At 34.7% G+C, this 19,962-nt stretch overlaps 1 protein-coding gene across 8 annotated transcripts in view; it reads right to left on the minus strand.

Annotated features, from left to right (window-relative positions):
* The window catches only part of PHKB (phosphorylase kinase regulatory subunit beta), an 86,700-nt gene that overhangs the window by 16,301 nt on the left and 50,437 nt on the right, over window positions 1-19,962 (minus strand). For 7 of the 8 annotated variants that reach the window (XM_042797588.1, XM_042797587.1, XM_042797590.1 and 4 more), the window contains 11 exons: window positions 15,313-15,368; window positions 15,027-15,120; window positions 10,352-10,435; window positions 9,785-9,889; window positions 8,866-8,948; window positions 8,695-8,785; window positions 6,194-6,255; window positions 5,943-6,105; window positions 5,013-5,094; window positions 2,335-2,392; window positions 551-641 (listed from right to left, as the gene is read on the minus strand). In XM_042797588.1, coding sequence (XP_042653522.1) covers window positions 551-641; window positions 2,335-2,392; window positions 5,013-5,094; window positions 5,943-6,105; window positions 6,194-6,255; window positions 8,695-8,785; window positions 8,866-8,948; window positions 9,785-9,889; window positions 10,352-10,435; window positions 15,027-15,120; window positions 15,313-15,368 — 969 coding nt within the window. Of the gene's footprint in view, window positions 1-550; window positions 642-1,486; window positions 1,578-2,334; window positions 2,393-5,012; window positions 5,095-5,942; window positions 6,106-6,193; window positions 6,256-8,694; window positions 8,786-8,865; window positions 8,949-9,784; window positions 9,890-10,351; window positions 10,436-15,026; window positions 15,121-15,312; window positions 15,369-19,962 lie in introns of all 8 variants that reach the window. The other variant, XM_042797589.1, reaches the window with a different exon arrangement.

Here is a 19,962-nt window from a genome sequence, read left to right on the forward strand (position 1 = left end):
AATTATTGTGCTGGGAGGAAAAAAAAAAAGTCCCTCCTTAGAAAAGTAAGAAACATTGATGATTAAACTTTGTTTGGAATAGAAAACTAAAATCCTGAAAGATATTTTGCTCAGCTGCCACCCATCTGTTGTCTTATGCTCAGTTACAAAGAGTGGCTACATTTTCATTAAATAAGTCTTGAAGCTTTATTACTTGACTCCATTTACTTTTGTGAAACAAGAGGGCATATATATAAAATCTAAGAAGTTATGTAAATCTATGCCTCTTTCCTTCTTATCTAGACATTGAACTGTCTTTTCAGTACCGTTCTGTAATTAAAGTAAAATTATTACTCCATCTGTCATTAAATAGACATAAATTTATTACCCCATACTGTATGCACGTATTAAATATATCTTCTTTTTATCTGGATTTTTCTTCTTCAGTACAGGTTTTTTAAGTCATTGAATACTTTTAAAAGAACAAGTGGAGGTCTTCAAAATTAGAAAGCCCATTTATTTAGTTTCTATTTGTAATTCCTTAATATGTTTCTAAGGAGTAAAGACTTACCTGCTTGCCCTGAACTAAAACATTAGTAATAGACGGTGCAAGGCTGTCCACTAGTTTACCTAAAAGACTTGCTGCGAAGCGCACAACAGACCTGAGGGCAGAAAACAGAGCAATCCCACTGCATATCAAAAGCTAGTTTAATGAATTCATATATAAGTTTGAAGACTGCCACAGCAGAGATCTCAAAACTAGTTCAGTAAATACATACATTATTTATAAAGCATAATTTGGATCAGATTTTATGTAATCTTCTATGGATTTTCATTTTTCAATCTAGATACAGGTTAATGTATCAAAAATAAATTTAGTTAGAACTCATTAAACTACCCGCTCCATAAAAAGCTTGTCATTCTTTTCTCCGTATCATCTTGAAAACAGACAAGAAAGAGATGTCAGCTTCTCATTTGTGACATTTTCATCACTTTGCAAGATAAGTCTATTTAAGGAAGAGTTAGAAAGATTTTGCAAGAGAAAGCATAATGTGTAACGCCAAGGCTGGTTTGCCATGCTGAGGTAATATTTCACATGTGTAGCATGAAGAGAAGAGACTCGTGTAAACTGCTAGGTTAAAAAATAGCTGTACCTTCTAAGAAGAACATTTTTCCATGTATCCAGTTGATGGTTAGAGATACAAATACTTTTTAATAATAATTTCCTGACAAAATACAAACCTAACAGACCCATATTTGAGCTTTCTAGCACAGGCTTTGAGGCTACTAAGAATCACTTATGCACAGAGATAATGAATGAGCTGTAATATTCAATAGTGTTAGTAAAAAATCCAACCAGTTGATGTTGATTCCTGTGAAGACTGCTACGTACTTCTTAAGATCAAGAGCAAAGCATTTAAAAAATGCATTAGCTGATACTATCAAAATGCAAATAAGCAAAAAAAAAGTCTCATGGAGCTCCATTTCAGACTTCTGGGCACTTTACCTGTTTCCCATGTACCAGTAAAGTAGTAATATGTGGGGTTATAGAAGAAGAAAATTTCTGTGCAAATGCAGCACTGTAGCGCAACACCAACCTATATGTATATCACATGGCAATCATGGAAGAAAAATGAAAAACAGTTTACATATTTTGTTTCTAAAAATACTTTTGATTTTTATTCTTCAGAAAAAACACCACCAAGGTATTCTGGTTCTACCTTATTATTGGCAAAGGCTCATTTAACAGTATGAACAGACTAAAATGAAAAATAGTTTTTATATTTACAGACTCATCTGTTATGAATAGTTACAACAGAATTCAGGACAGGCTCAACTCATTTCTTCGATAAAAAGAAATGAAATTTCTACTGAGCTTCAGGGTAAAGAAATTAATAAACAACATGTAAATACTAACCTATTTGTTGAAACTTTTTAAAGTTATTGTGACAAAGTCAGGCTCAAAATAAATTATTTCAGGGCAATAAACTAACTATGTATCACCTTAACTGATTTATATTTGATCACCAGCTTTGCTACAGAAAGCTATTAATAATATTTTATCATGCCCTGGAAGAAATAAGAATATTAATATTCTTTTCTCATTAAATTTAATGAGAACTGCACATTGGCAATAGCACTCATAGCAAAACCAGTTTATTACTCTTATATTTTAAAAGATAACAGTAATATTTTTAAAGCATTATAGATGAGACCTTCAGCTGCAATGAACCAATACAGTTTTGCAGTAAAGCTGTCCTTTTCCTGCCCTCCTTTAAGTACGTAAGGATCCAGCTTTACTCTCTATAAACACAAGGAAAAAGTGTAAAACAAAAGGAACATAAGTATACAAACCAGAGCTTTTTGCTGCCAGCTCGTCTATAGATTCTTTCAATATGCTCAGCAACAGTACCTAAGTGCATTAAAAAAAACCAAACAAACAAAAACCACAAGCAAAAAAGATGCACAGGTTTTCATTTAATAGTAACAAGGTAAATTTGATGACATCAGTTAATCCTGAATCAGCTTAAGTAGAGCACTTAGCTATTGTACTTAGCATCTAAAATTTAGGTGCAATCAAGTCCCCTATCATCCAGCTGTATGTTGCTGTGCAAGAAGTCAAACCCGATTTCAGCTACATTTGCTGCTCATGCTCTAAAGAGACATACGATATCACTTATTCTTGCAATATAATGGGAAAAATTAATCTGTGTACAGATTTTGCCTATAAAGGTACATCCCCCATCATAAAGTACATCCTCAAACCGCAAATTACGTTTTGGATATGGGATGCAGATACTCTCTCCACTGTCTTGCCTCTGTTGAGCTAAAACCTACAGGAAGCAACAGGGAAGTCCTGTGCTTGACAGTAGTTCGTTGAAGTGGTGTTACGTTTGGACAAAGTTTGTAATAGCTGATATCCAAGACACAAGCTGGTTTCAACTTTCAGTAGATCACCTGGTTCATCATGTGGGATGCAGAGACTTTCATTTCACAGGAATTTGGGAGAGTGTGAAGGAGAGGATCTTTCACTGCTTCGTGGCTCTGCCCTCAATAGCCACAATAAAGCACCCACAGATACCTCAGTGACACGTGAGCTGGCGTTGGTAATCAGGTGTGTTACAGCACTACTCTTGTGAAGCTAATTATCACTGTTGCAAAGTATAACAGGGGATATTGGGCAGACATACAAGACCTTATATTACTGATTTACTACTCTTCTCCAAGCTGATTTTCTGTGTGCCAAAACCAAAGAGAAGCTTTTATGAAGTGTTACGTATTAAATTAGCATCACACTGTGAAGACATGAGCTAAAAAATAGAGGACAAGAAATGGGAAGAGTACTGCTTCTAAGTCAAAGTCAGTAGTCCAGGATTCAGAGAAGGCATGAAGTACATGAATTACATTAATCAGAACAATAGATACCATTCTTTTGTCAGCCCATAGGTGATCACAGTGAAGCAACTTGCTATAAAGACATCTTTTCAACTCTGCAGGGGTCAAATGGGGACCATTATGTTAAAGGTAAAAGTGGTGACAAACATTCCATTATTTAGACTTCACTTAGCTTCTAGATTTAAAATTCTCAGATGGAATGGCAGTGGTTTTCATGCCAGGCACTTATTGGTGAACAGTAAGTTCATCTATAACAAAAACAGTAGCAGCAGTTGACTCACAAAATCATAGCCTGTGCCTGTCAGCTGGAACACCCAAGGTTCTTCAGCTTTTATTTTTAGATTTATGTTTTATTGATTGTGTGATTATTTAATGCCAGTCTCAGTAATCTCCAGACGTAGGAGGACAGGAACTTCTAGTTAGTGACTCAGACTGTTTAATGCAAGGTGCATATTAAAAAGGTTATCATCGTCTACTATTTCATACGGGATAGCACAAAAAGGTCTACACAAGTTAGCTCTGAACAGTCAGAGGCAAAACTATTTTATTTGATCTAAATGGTTTCAAGAGAGCTTTTAAGTTCATCATCATGACCTAATGGTCAAAAGTGTTTATGCTGGTTGCTTACAGAGGTTAGTTAGTCTGCCTCAGGTTGTTTCCAGAGCAAAGGAGGACACAATCTAAAAAGGATGAAAGCAAGCTACTGAGGCTCTCAAAGCCTGACAACAGTACAGGTAACAATGACAACAAAGCTTGCTTCAGAGGCTACGTGTGCCTAACGCTCAGATTCCAACCACGACTTTGGATTCACATTGTATTTCAACAATGCACAGTGTACCAGCCAATGAATTTTATTCCACTCAACATTGTCTTCCATGACATTTTGAATATAACAATATGGATATAATGTATATTTCGGTCTAAACGAGAACCCTTAATCGCAAGAACTAGCTGTCATATCAAAATTAGGAAGCAGGGCTCTACAATATGAGGTGGTAACTTATACTGCTCAGTGAGTAACAACTGGGAGAATATTTGATCTTAACATTCCTCTTTTTCTGAGGAGCATTCACAGATACAAAGGCAGCAACTAAGCAGTCTTTGGGAAAAAAAAAAAAAAAAAAAAAAAACACCAAACCTTGCAGCACAAAAGCCACAAGCCTCAGTAGCCCCTTCTGAATTATTTTATATTAATTTACATCCTGTGGTCTACTGCAAAGCCATAATACAAAATTAGAGTAAGATTCACAGATATATTGAATTAAAATCTGATTACATAAAAATAAAATAAAAACTCAGTATAAAGCTTCACACATTTCTGACTGTTACAGACACACAAACTTGTCTTTAGTTTCAGTTTTCTATACAAGGTGAAATTTTTTATATCTATGTGTTCAAAATTACAACCAGATACAGCACCAGCCTACAAGCAATCTAAAAGAGTTCATATATTTAGCAGCTCATTCCCCACCACACTGTGAATTTGCATGTCCCATTTAATGCAGAAATTGCTTTAAATGGCAAAGAAAATAGCTACACAACTGCTTGCATGCATGGCCATTATTCATATTCATTACAACTAAACATATAGCTGCTTCCTGAAACACTCAGGACAGTCAAATGAAAGAAGCTCTTACCTTCCTTGGTGATAAAATTCGGTCCCTCCCTTTTAAGCAATATATTCAAGAGTAATGCTTGACTTGCTAGGCAATTGCAGTCCTTAAAAAAAAAATACAGCAACAGCATAATATCAAACAGCCTTCAGATTTTCAGCGAAGCAAAACCAGAAGAGCTATTAAAAATTTCAAGTGAAACCACAGGACCTTTTTTTTTTTTTAATTAAAACAAGTCTACAAATTTTGTTTTTAAGGGGACTTAAAACTACTATAACTATTTCATACCCTATGTATGCTGTATCTTTGTCACTGCTGCTTGCAGAGGCTTTCCACAGTTGAGATTGAATTGTAATAACTTGGCCTGTTCTGTTTCCTGATTTTCTGTTCTTGGGTCCTGTCATTTACAGAAGAAGTGCTTGTAATGACATAGGGAACCAAGTAAAATACTTTGTGGGTTCCTGTCGACTGGATCTAGAAAGAGTCACTGGTAATTTTCTTCTGGATACAGGAAAAATGCCAGATTGGAACTTTCCTTTGTTACCATTAAGAAGTTACCAGTCTATCAGAGTGAATATCAAATGTTGAAGTCTTCTGAATTTCAAGTCTAGCAATAAAATATCTATTCATAAGACACATGACAAACAGATACCCTTCTAGATGGTCATTTATTACCAGAAGATGATTTGGGTAGTTGGGAGAAATGAAAGATGACGGTTACAGCATGAAAGGCCAGAAAGTTCTGTGATGTTAAGATAAAGGGCTGTCAAGAGGAAGATTCCCCAAGTATAAAGGGGAACATCAGACGTTTTATGTTACTAGCCATATTATTAACATTGAATCATGACACTAATCATGTTGATCTGTGTAGGCTGCTGGTGAAAAGAATACCAGCACATAATTCTTCATTTCATAAGAATTAAGTTACACTGTATTTTTACCAAGTTTTCTTACATTAAGTTTCTGCAGGATCTCATAACTTGACTTGTTTTTCCACTCATTAATATTTATCTCTGGTTGCTGCTCAAGTTCAGAAGCATTTGGAGTACTAGACTGTCTCTTGACTTTTGAATGTTTTGGAAGATCCAACTCCTCCAAACTCTTAAATACAGGAGCCCTGAAAAATAAGTATTTAATTTCTTCATAGCTCAGAAAATATTTTACTTATCAAATACTTCATCATTATTATGTACACATAGCCTTACTCTTCTGTTTCAGTTATTCTTAGGAAGTCAAGTTGTTCAACAACTGCTCCAGATATCAATGTCTGAAATGAAAAATTGAAAAAATTAAAAAAGATGCATAACTATATATAGCTATATAGTTGTCTTTTGATGTTAATATGTTGCAGGTGGTTTCTATTGAGAAAGCAGTTTCTTTATCTACAGTTCCAAATATCTTTATACTTTCAGAGTATTTTTCCTTTCTTAAGAGCTCACTTAAGACAGCAGAAGTGCCTCGGGACTGCTGTCTCTTTTTTACTGGCATTCTGCTGTTCTTTTGCTTGCAATGTACAGCTTAATCAAGCAATGTCCAGCCCCCCCTGCCCCAAACCAGGTCCGATGAAAACACCTGAGACCAAGGATTTGCATTCCCCAGAGCCCTGCATGATACCTGTGTTCTGGATCATAATGCTCATTATTTCAGGGATTGCTGAAGGATGAATAGTTTTCCTGTCAGTCTCAGGGATGTTTCAAGGAAAACACAACATAACAGCATTTCCTACTCTGTAGTCATTCCTTAATCCAAGCATGCCTGCCCTAAGTTTGCACATCAAATGCAGTTTATAATACTTCTGTCTCAGTATATTGCACACCTGAAATTCACTGTTGCAGGTATCTGATGTAGTCATTATGATTCATTCCCTTCAAATTTATATGAATTTCCTATTTATATATTGCCAGAGGAAATGTACTACAGCATTTTTAACACTGCTTTTTGATGGTTCTCATTAGCTAAATAAAACTGAGTGTGTACTGTGAACTTTTAAATTCCATTGTCACTGTGCACAAATTGCAGTAAAGTATTGATCTGTTACACTGTGAAATGATTGAATATATAAAAAAAAAAATCGCTTTGCTTTTATTGCTAGTATCATTCGTCCTTTGACTTGCATATCTGCTTGAACTCATGACAACAGTGAAGGTGAAAAATCAGAAAAAAGCTACAAGTCTTCTAAGCATACACATTTTAAAATTAATTTAGATTCTGTATATTTCATGGGAAAAAGGATCATTCACCCAATTAGACACACACATGCTATCTCTAGGCACATTTACACATATACATCTAAATGAAGCAGCTGAATACAATTCACAAAGATTCAATGTATATTTTGTTGGAATAGATTAATTATTTAAGAAAACGGCATGAATTAGACGTGTCCTTGTTCTTTTTCCAAATCCTCCTCATAATGAAACAAGGCTATTTCCAAAATGTGACAACTGTGCAGTAAGATTGAGAGACTGCAGTTAAACTGATGGAGAAAGCATACCATATTCCACCAGTAAATGCGCTGATCACTAACATCTACCACTGGCCTCAAAAGCCAAATAAACACTTGTTTGTAGTTTTACCATGTACTCTTTTTAACAGATAACAAAAAAAAAAAAACAAAGACCAACAACTGTCAACATCTTAAACACCTTAAAACTACTAATTGCTTTAAAAAAAAAAAAAAACAAACCAAACAATCTTTCCAAAAAGTCAATGAGTATGGAAGGGGAAGTTCACTTCCTGGTGACTGTAACACTGTAGTACTTAAAATAAGGACACGTGAAGTAGATTGAGAAATTTCTTGCCTGATAATACATCAATTTAATCAAATGCAAGGCAAGAAAGTCATTGCAGTTAAATTAAAAAAAAAAAAAAAAGCCCAAAACAAAAACCACAACAACAAAACTGTAAACACTGTAGACAAATGAAGGGTTTTCCATGGATAGTAATAGCATTTTCTATAGAAAAAGTCAATGGTAACAGGAGAGACTACATGACTTATCTCTGACCAGAAGAAATACATAAATATTTGAAAGATTACAAGGGTATCTTAAGCCATTATAGCTATGAGTATTTAATTTACAAATGACCCAGCTCTTCTACAAATTCATGATTTGCTAGGGAACAAGAAATCATAACTGTGTCTTTGGTCTCTTACAAAAAGAAGGGTTCTTAATAGGTGTAAACTAAGATTAACTAGCACATAGAAGTATCTCAAACCAGCACCTGACTCAGTAATTTTCACATTTTAATGAAGTAATGTTCTTGCTTTAAGACTAATTCAAACAGCAAAGATGTTAAAACTAGATCTTAGTTCTTGCAAGCATTTTAATCTATGTGAAGCACCTTCCCCCCTTTCTCCCCGCCCCCTCCTTGATTATCTAATCAAAAGAAATCTCTTGATGCTTGACATTGTTGATTTATCCTTTAGTGGTAATTTCACAAGATTGCTGAACATAAAAAAACCCTTCTCCCTTCTGAAAATCTTCTGTGACGATTATCACTTTCAAAAGACTCATCAAAAGGAATTAAAATAAACCCATAATTCTTTTGAGATATAACAAAAACTGTACCAAATATCTTGGTTCTTGACTCCTTAATTTTAAGATACTAATACAATACTTAGAAGTCATATGAAAAACAAAAGTAGCAAGAATACACATACCAATACCTGGCGGTAAGAACACAACATTCAGGAAAAACATCATACCTGTACTCTGTCAACGTGAACTTTCACTCCTCCAACAACTCCCTTTCTAAAGGCTGCCAACATATCTAATATTGGATTGAATCTGCTCCCTCTGAAATTTGAAACAGAACTCCATTAATCCTGCAATTAGGTAAATACCACACTGAAATTCATGCTTTTATCTCTCTCTACCTTATATTGTCTTCACGGATAAGTACAACAAACAGTGGACGACCATGCATTTTCCAATACTGCTTAATGAACTGCAGTGCATTCTAAGTAAGAAATAATATATTAGTTGACAAAAAAAAATTAAAACACACAAACACAACATACCAGAATACACAGTACGAGATATTAGAAGGGCTATCTTAAAATAACATCACTGAAAAACCCAACAGATTAAAAACCCCTTAGCGAATAAACCACTAACAGACTTCTTCAATGAATTTAAGCTGCTTTCAAGCACTGCTATTTCACGAATTTTCTGAAAATACTCCTAGCACATGTATCAATCACAGACTAAACCACTAGACAGAGTGCGGTGTACTAAACTACATCTAATGACCTAGTAAGTATGCGTGGGGATCCAGGGCTTGAATCACAGCCACTAGCATGGAATAACCACTGCACCTATGCACTGGAAGTAGCTGCTCAAGCACAGGGGACTTGACAGGTAGGCTTTGCACTGCTGCCTGCCTTAGAGAAGACAGGCAATTTTTGATATGTGTGCAAAGTCAAGTAGTATTTCCCCCAGGTTAGGCTTTCATATTTCCATTAAACAGACCAGTCTCATTCATCTTTTCAGCCAAGAACATTTTTTTTTCCAAAGAAATAAAAATAATAATTTCCTTGCTGCACTATAGCATTCCCAATCGCTTTTGGGTGAGGTTTTTTGCTAGATAGAGATACTCAATGTAACTCATACTGGGCTGACAGGATACTCATTGTGATATATTTTCCAGCATAAACTGCAAGTTTATTTTTGTATTAGAAGAATACAGTATACAGTGTTCCCCCTTCGGTCTTCTATTTTACCAAACTTCACAGCTTATTCTTCTGCAGACTCTATTTCTGTCAGTGTCTCAAAGGAATAGGTACAGATAAATACCTTAATGTCGTCAATCAACATCATAACATCCTGAGACATGTAGAAATCACTTAGATCAAAAATGATCGAGTAGCAAACTACAGTCTTTCCTAGTATTCGATAAATCTGTTGAGAGAGAAAGTTCCCATTAATCTTTTCTTCAAAATATCTGAAGCACTGAAGCAGCTGAAAAGGAAAAAAGGTATTTTGAAACTATCACAGTAATAAGCAGTGTAGAACAGTTGAATTAAAAAACATTTAAGATAAAACCTACATATCTAATTTTTGGTACTCTTTATTAGATACGCAGATCTACTTTCTGTATCAGTTAAAGCAGTTAACTCCATCACCAGTCAGCCTGTTTTCGCCAAGTATTACTGTAATTGGATGCCTAGGAAACATATGACAGTTTAATAGTAAGACAGAGCATAGACATTTATAATAGCAAAATACACTACAAGGACTTTAAAATAAGATATATGCATATAAATAAAATTACATTTCAACTCTATTCAAAATCAGAGACAAATTCAATGCTTATCTGAAATATACATCAATAATAATAATATAAACATTTCTTGCAACAACCTTTGATGTTCCAAGGCATCCTATAGGTCTGTCCGGTCTTCCAGATAATCCCAATTTGTCATTGACTCCCAAATGGAAGTAAGCCTATGAGAAAGAATTAAGAAAACTGAGGGAAACCTAGATATAAGCCTTTCTTATGCTCCTGCCAGTTCTCACATAGAAAGCTGTCTGCATTCTGCTTTAATTCGAGATTCATAAAATGTGGTCATTATTTCTCTTGCCTTTTTTTTTTTTTTTTTTTTAATACATCTATATAAAAACAATCAAAGTGAGAGAGCACTAGAGCACTAGATTTGGTAAACATACAGTTCAAAGACTTGGTCTTTTGATAACAACAGGTATCTTTACAGCAAAGAGGAATTAACTATGTAATTGAAGAAAACACAGAAGACGCAAGAAGACGCAAGCAGTCTGCTCCCTAAGTCAGTCATTCCTTCCACTGTAACTCGCGGCGCTTCTGGCAGACCAATACTCTGCTGCAGGTGCGGTGTAACAGTTCCCCTTCCCTCATAATAATAATTTTGGGAGGGTGAAGGATTTTCACCTTACTCAAGAAGGTGAAAATGCAGTTAATGCTGGTTTACATTAAGAGAAATGTCTTCATTAAGGGTAAGCAGGAGCACTGGGTAGGATCCTGACTCTATGATCAGGATACACAGGTGCAACTTCGGGCTTGGGCAAAGCACCAGAGTCCTGCCTATCTGCACAGTTTCAAAATTCAACTAAAACTTCTTGTTTCCTACACTAGGTCTTATTGGTCTTATTTTTACCTTCTTACTCCTATTACTTTTCCAGTCTATAAAGTATTTTTTAAATCCTCGAATTGCTCATTGAAATAATTTTTTTGAAGAATCATTTTTTTAAAGGATCATTTGTGTTTATTTTCTGGCCAATTTCACCTTCTGTAATGCTTTCCCAAAGTGGATACAAAGGTAAAACAGTAATACAAGAGATCTTTAAAGATCTTTATTTTAATTTTAGTAAAGGTCTGCAAAATTAATCCATCAACAACACAAGCAAGAAGGAATTATTTCATTATTTATTGCTCGATTCTTATTTGAGTTAAATTATGTATGCCTAGTATTACTTCAACTGATACAATTTTGTAAGGCTTGCGTATTAAAAAAATAATCTTCATTTATTATCGTGTATAAGAATAAAACCATAAAAAAACAACTAAGCCGTGAGGAAGACACTATAAATGTATCAGTTAAACCAGACCAAAAGGTGTAATTTTTTCCTTATTTGGGCTGTTTTACGTAAGGAACCCACCATTACTAAAACTTCAGAACATTCAGAATTCAGAACACTTTCCTAAACTCAATCTTGCTTTATGTTATAGGAAGATAATTCAGAAGCAATTGAAAGTGAACATTTGAACAAACATTACATTCAATAGCTTTTTACTGCTGTCAGCTCGGGGCCTTCCTGATCCTGTCTATGCTTCTGCATTAATACCACAAACTACTTAAAGAAAATAAACAAAATTACCTACATCATCTGTTCATCCAGACTTAAGTAACTGTATTCAAATGGGAAAGGAATGGAGACATCAAACACTAACAGCTTTAAATAACCCATCTATACATAACTAGAGCAAAAGAATGTTGAACCCCCCCTTATAGTAAATAACAGAGACTAGAAGAATGGCAGTAGACATTGTAATTTAACACTAAAAGGACTTCATTTTGCTAGAATGTAAAACATAAAATGCTTTCTTAACAAAAGTAGAACCCCTGTAGTGTTGTAATATTGTCTCTTTCCTTGAAGATTCTTTCCTTGGCTTGAGGCCTCATGTTGTTCTACAGTCTAATAAACCAGCTTCATCTTCTAGTAATACCTTTCCACCTTGATCTGTTACAATCAAAGCATCAGTTCAGATTCAGCACCACAGTATCTGAACAGAAGTAGTTTCACCCAAGTCCAGCTGCTTCAAGGAGGTTTTTTTGGATTAAAATGCCCTTAAATTCTGGAACATTAAAGCTGCTAATAGCAATAAATGGCTGTGAAAGCAGACTGGACTGTTGGGTTGATTTATGAGAGTGAATCGAATTAGAGTGGTTGTTCACACCATCTGTTTCTGTGTTCTTTTATCTGTCATCAGTCTATGCCTGTGGAGTATTCTCCTGTACTATATTTCCAATACATATATACTTTTTTCCTATACATTGCATCCATCTTGTCCCATTTTCTTCTTTTCTTCCTCTTCCCTTTTTCATTCCTGCCCCTAGACTTTGTGGATCTGTTTGCATTACCATTGTCCTACTTTCAATCCCTGATTTTCCTGAATCAACATCTTCCCCTCATCCATTTGTTCTTTTACACTACTATTTTTGGACACACCTGTTTATAAGTCTAGAGGTTTAAACTGTTACCATGTGCCTCTAGACCAGTTCAGAAGTTTCTAATTAAATTAAGTACTACTGAGAATTCACAGCATTGGAATAGCAAATATCAAGATACATGTTCTTTATGGATCAATCCCCCCAAAATACAGATAATTGTTCCACCATTAGCTTCCCCCTCCTCACAAAGGATGACAAATACTACCAGGGGTTTTAGTTTGTTTGCTTTTTGGTTTGTACTGTTTTTTTGCATAAGCTCAGAGATGAAACCTCAGTTCTCATAATGCCCCAAACACCTTAATTACTTCAGCTTTACAGCTATAGCATAGATTTTTCTAGAAGCCCAGTCAGGGAATTTATTATTTTCATGACATTCTGTTTAAAAGTAAATTTTGATGAGGCAGATGTACATAGCCATCCTGACTATAAGGAAAATGTCAGAATTGCCAGATGTCTCATCAGCTTTTGAAAAGTAATTCCTAACCCAAAAGGTGTCATAGCTAGGAAATTAATTGATAATAGTAAGACTTAATGAAGGTCTCATCTTTTTATCAGTGAGACCAAAGAAATAATGGATGACTGAGAGACACAATATATACTTCTATAGTAAATTTAGGGAATATCTATTTGTTAAACCAAAATTCCAGGTACAGAATTTCAGGACAAATACACTCAGAGAGAATTTATTTTGAAATACATGATCAAAAAAATTATTGACCTAAATTGGGCTGAGAAATGAACAAGGCTGACTGTAAAGAAGGATATTTCTTTTCTCTCTGTTTAAATACTTCTCAGGTGTTTGTGGCAGTCACTATTTGGGGTAAGCATTTTTCTGAATAAGCTAGCAACGTTTTGGTACATCAGTTATCCTCAAAAACTTACAAAGCCTGAACTACGTTGCTACGTTCTCTATTTTTGGTTTCACTTCTTTCTGTGTCATACAGACTTCTGATACAGATAATGGTATCAGCCATGGATCCTGATTTCAGAGAGACTTGCATAGTGATTTGTTCTACAGCTGGAACTTCAGGACTGATAAACTAACTATGTTTATTATACTTTCCCCGACATTCAGAATTCACCACCCTTGTTTGAGATAATGTGTGCAATTAAAAGTTAGACAAGAGCTTTATGTACCTGACCCACAATCAAACTTCAGGTGGTAAAGTATGAAATGTATCAAGTGCACATCCGTGATTCTGGATCAGCTTACTTGTCTGACAGTTTCCTGCAGCTTGTTAAGGCTTGTTTATGTACACTGGGACTATTTTCAAGGTTTTTTCAGAGGAAAGCTCCAGGTGTATCAGAGATAGAGGTATACAGGCACCCAGTAATCTAACAGATTTTTATTAGGACTTTTGAGAAGTTTACCTACAATTGCCAATCAACGCATTTACCATTTAGAGCAGCATTTGTCATAGTCTTTTATATTTAAATGTATTTCCAGGACAAACAGCACTGGGTAGCTTGAAGCACATATGCAGCGTAGCCAAAGTACTATAACTAAAGTACTAAAAATGACTGAACAAAACAGAGGATGCTGAAATGGACCCGTACGGCCTGTAGATGCCATTCATCTTCGACTGCTGGCTTCACGTGGTGTTGACAGCTACCTGAACACATGCATCTAAGCTGGCACCATCAGTGAGGCTCAGCACAGCTAAAGGCTAAAAGGGCCAGTCTTTTAAGTGAAAGGATATGGTGCTCCATTAGGAGACTACTTGCCTGTACAGAACAAGGAAAATCTGAAGCCTTCACAGAGGATGAAGCGGGTTCTGAAGACATCCTTCATCCCGCTAATTCTTGACTGTAGATTTTTAAGTGTGCTGAGTTAAAGGGGTATACCAAAAAGGGTTTACACACCAAACTTCCAGGATATAGTCAACTCAAGGGACTTCTAAAAAAAACAGTTACAGAAGACTGTATAATGCTCCTGTTATAGGGGCTACACTATGAAATTATATGATGCCTACTGCCTTAATCAATTTTTTCAACTATTGTTCATTTGCTTATTTTTCCATCAAGACTCACTTAGTCTACTGTGCTATTAATATTATTAAAGTTTTATTATTCATTCATTATTCTTTGCAAGTATCTCAGGTAATAAACCTAATCAGACAACACAGAACATCTGGACTTCAGTATTTCACTGAAAGCTCTAACTAGGCATGGATAACTGACCAGTGTCAGCATATCTTGCAAATGAACTACAGAAGCATGAAAACGTAGATAGCAAGCTTAAGGAGATACAAGTCTAATAGCTTGATATAAATTCCTATTGTTACAAAACAAATGTATAGATAGATAATTTTAAATGCAGAATTCCTTACTTTAACAAGTTCTTTTTGAGCCCATATCTGAATTGGTTCCACCTGCTGGGGGGTCTGAGTTTGGATTCCATAGGTGTTCAGAAAAACTTGTAGGCTACGAATAAAATAATGACAAATTTAATGACAAAACAAAGAATGGTCTTAAGTTTTAAAAATTATCTTGGCAGCAGATACACAAGTAGCAGTGTTATATTTCACACTTCATTGAGTACCTTTAGCAAATTTAAGATGTCTGTTCTTCAACCTTTCTCTAATTTATACATTCTTAATAAAAGTACGTACATACCGCTGACTTTCTGCTATCAGGGCCACATGTACTACCACATCATTTTCTAAAGGACCCTAGAAAATGATGAAAAAATATTTATTAGCATTGCTAAGTAATTTGTTAGATATAGCATGAATAGTGACAAAGTCTATTTAAACAATTCACAAGTATGACAGACATCACTATCTGCATTGCTTTTTCTTACTGTGTGAACAAATTGAAAGAACAACACAGGACTAAAACTTGTAAATCTCAAAACTATGGGAAGACTGTCTCTACCAATAATACTTTACTAGATGCATTTTGGAGAAAAAATAATATATAGGTTTTTGGTAATAATTTCCACCGTTTGGTTTGGTTTGCTGTGTTTTTCTTTCAAATTTAAAAGAAACACATAGGAAAAACATTTTGCTTCATAGAAAAATTTAGAGTTTACACAATTGATGTTTTTCATTTATGCCTGATATGACATACTGTCTTGATACACATTTTTGTAAAGAGTGAAATAACTCAGCTACGTGGGTAACCAGTAATATTCACTTTAAAATAATGAACTGATGATTTCAACCCTTTACTTTGAAATATTTTTATCAGACATCTACTCTTTACAGTTATATTAAAGATATATTACATTTTACAGAAGATAACAGCATTTCTTTGCATTGTTTATAACAGATACTTCATGTTTGAAATAACTACTAGTATTTTACATCAGGAAACCATACAAATAGGAATTAATTCAACATCTTGGGTGAAATTATTGACTTGACTCCCTGGGTCTTGAAATGGCAATTCACCTTTCTTTTCACTGGTAGCATGCATTACTAGCTAAAAAATTAGGTGCCTGAGCTACTCCTTGTTCATTTATTTTCTGGCATTCAATGACTGCAAAATCAACAAAAGCAGCACACATTTTCATTCCTAAAATGCTTTTTTTCTAGAAACTACCAAAACATGAATGACAAAGTTAAATACATCTTCTATTGACTGATTATATAAAAATACAGCATGTTCTATGAAGACAGACTGATGGATGTATTGATTTAGAATAAAAAGTTCAGAGTAAACACTTGCTCGTTCAGGCATTCTGTGAGCCTCGATATCAATTTACATCTTGTGGATTTGCAGAAGAAATTCTTGATAACATTTTCCCCAAAGTCTCTCAGTACTACACTTCTGATAAAAATTTTGGAGTTTTTGCAACATGGAATAAGTTTGTGATGAACATACATGCACAAAGAGACCAGATTAATAAATCTGAAGTTCAAGTGACATTGAAAGATGTTCCTCCTCAGAATAAGGTGACCATGCTACCAATTGCATTTATACAAACAGTACGAAAACCCAACCCAATTCTCTACCACAGTCAGTGCATTATGTTTATAAAACAAAAAGCAAAGGTCCCCCAAGAAAATGAGAGCCCCTTCCAAGACTGTACTGATTTATAGACAGCCTGTGACCTAATTTAGGGAGTAGTTTTCAAGTTAAGGCTCAACTTAATTATTACCGCATTAATGACGAACTGAGTGGGTCTGCGTAACCACAGACTGTAAGCTGTACATAAATCTGTGTATTCTGCATCTCCACTGAGGTACATCCTTCTCCAGTACCAGTACTAAAGCCTCTCATACACAGACATGACCCATTTATAGCAGCCAGGAAGTGGAGGGCCTAACACAGGCCGTAACTGAGCAAATGCATCTGCAGCACAACTGGCACAACACAAAATCTGTGTGAAAAACAGCTAGACTTTGAAAAAGTACTGTGGAAAAATATAACTATAATTGCTGTACAGTTACAGATTTGCTGTAACATTAAATGGAAAGTTACTTTCATTGTCATTTAACGTGACCCTCACTGCCTTGACAAGTAATGGCCTAGAAAAACAGATCAAAATAACTGATACAGTACTCATAAAAAAGTATGTCGCTCTTTTCAGTAATGATCATGATATATAGTAATGCTATATATTAAAAAAAAAAAAAGTGGAAAAGCATTAAATTCCTAAATATTCCACTAAATTAATCTTCTTGATGCTAAAAGGTTCATTTTAATATGTTCAATTTCACATTTGTCTAATAACACAAGCTAAGGTGTCATTCACACAACATCAATCACAGTCTCCCCAAGAAACTGAAACAGACCCCCCCAACCCTAGGTCCACCCTTCTGCCTGATGTTTTCACATTGGATAGCAGGCTGAAGGATCCGTTTCCAACTATATCCTGCATGCTGTGCAAATGATAAGCAAGCCCCAGTGTTTTCAGAAGATCAAGATAAAAGACAGATTAGGTTTTCTCTCTCTCTCAAAATTAAAAAAAAAATATAATAAAAATAAATCATAGTTTTTAACAAGGTTATAAACCATTGGAGGCAAGATAAAGGGAAAAACTCCTGACTCCACTCCTGGCACGAGCAAAGAAAGCAGCTCAGTATTAGTCTCTTGCTGCACTCTCACTGGACAGATGCTATCACTGTATGCCTTTCTGCACACGTTCCCATGAAATCTCAGAACTCTGAAAAAAATCCATTCATTTTGAAAATGTGAGAAAGTGGGCACAGTATTCAAGAACACCAATTAAAATGGTACCTACTGGGTTTTCCAAGCATATGGAGCAAGATGAGGAAAACAGAAATAGTATGCAACAGAAGAAATTGTACTTAACCCAAATCATCTACCTTGCTGCTACAAAACTACAACTGAACTGTTACAAAACGCATCTGCTTCTGGAAGCATCTAAATACTGCTGAATGATTTATAGTGAATGCTACTAACACACCAGGCTTTTAAAATTAAATAAAATATGGAAACACACGTGCCTTATATTCTAAAATAACAGTCAATCATTTTAGAACTGTGTTAACTGTGGCAGACAATTGTATTAAGAGTAATGAAACCAAGAATATGCTTATAATTAATATTACAAAACGAATCATCCAATATGATACATCTCTCTAAACCATCAAAGTTAGACATGCTCCAACCCTAACCATAAGTTAGGTAGCTGAAAAATCTTAATATATCTTAGTCTCCCTACACTTAGCAATTTTAGTTCCTTCTTTACATGTTATCCACTTCCCTGAAAATTAGCATTCTATTATTCTGACTATTCTCTTCCCAACATCATCAATGGACATTAACCTTAATTTCCATTAACTTAAATAAGTCCTCATAAATTATTAATTAGTCTACAAACCAAAACAGTAAAAGAGTATGGTCATCAAGTGCAGCCAGATAATTTAATTAATTGCAATCCTATGCATATATTTTAAGTTAACCTGGAAGAGAAAATAATCTTACTATGACAATTTAGTAAGACTATCATATTTTGTTAAATATGAAATTAAATAAAAAACAGCAATAAATCATATGCTCTCGTAAAATACAAAACAAAACCAGAAAACCCCCACTCTACCTCATTTCTCCAATGTCATTGTTACTATACAGGCCCTCTTATACACTAAATTCTCCCAAAGCAGAATGAAACAGCCCAAACTGTGCTATAATATACTCTCTCCTGGATATAGAGACAGTAAAAAGGAATAATAAAATAAGCCCTTATAAAGAATCCAGTTCTAAAGGGTTATCCCCACTGAAACAAAATGCCTTGCATTATCTTCTTTCAATAAAGTGAATGGAACATAGATTATTCCATTTTCTTTTTAACTCATGAATGTGATTTAACCTGAAACACTACTGACCATTTAGCATTAGAAAGCAAATTATTAGTGCAAAGGAAAACCTCTCTGATAGCTGTTAGACTTCATTGTGTTTTGGAACACAGACTGAAAACAAGCAAAGAGCATCCTGCTCCAGTGTGACACTGGCATTTCCCCAGGAGGGAACATATGGAGACCTTTTCCTGAAAATTAAAAATAAGGTTTTTTGAGTGTTAAATTAGGAGAGAAAACACTTCCTTTTAACTATAAACAGATGAAATTAATATGTTAGTATTAGTGGCCATTAAGTTTTTACTATACTGCTCATTTGATTCCACTGTTTTCTACAACACATGAGATTGTCCTCTTTTATCATTTTACAGGTTGAGTAACGCATTCACAGCTGTAGTTATATAGTTACATACAGTTTTCATAGCATTTTTGCCTTTGTAGGTCTATATTACCTTACTTCCCTTTAACAAATTCTAGAATATTATTCACTGGTTCTTCAAAACTATAAAACTAAGGTTTGAATATTTTAAGAAGTTTTCATTGCTTGCTTAAATCTACACCATGATGTGGCATCAGATATATTTTTGTAGTGGCACCAAAGCCACAAATAAACTAAATTAATCACATTCTTTAGTGACAAGTGTCTATAGAGATTATAGGTCAATGCAATCAAGATACGAAAATACGCCCACATGGAAAATGCATTTCTCTAAGAAATATTTCCTCAGCACAAGGCTTCAAATAAAAGATGAAATAAAAGCATTCTTTTTGTTACAACACCTTCCAAAACACTGTACCTCAACAAAATTTATATACACAGGCATCTGAAATTTTTACATATTCTCATGTATTCCTCTCAGGAATTAAATTTAATAAAAGTGGAAATACTTTTCTGTTCAATTTAATTGACTAGTTCTTTAGCTATATGCAAAAGAGACAACATCATTAAAAAGAAGAAACTGCTTTTGATTTACAAAGACATAATTCGGATGGATGG

This window comes from Tyto alba, unplaced genomic scaffold, assembly GCF_018691265.1.
Source record: "Tyto alba isolate M040663 unplaced genomic scaffold, T.alba_DEE_v4.0 Super-Scaffold_26, whole genome shotgun sequence".
Taxonomy (NCBI): domain Eukaryota; kingdom Metazoa; phylum Chordata; class Aves; order Strigiformes; family Tytonidae; genus Tyto; species Tyto alba.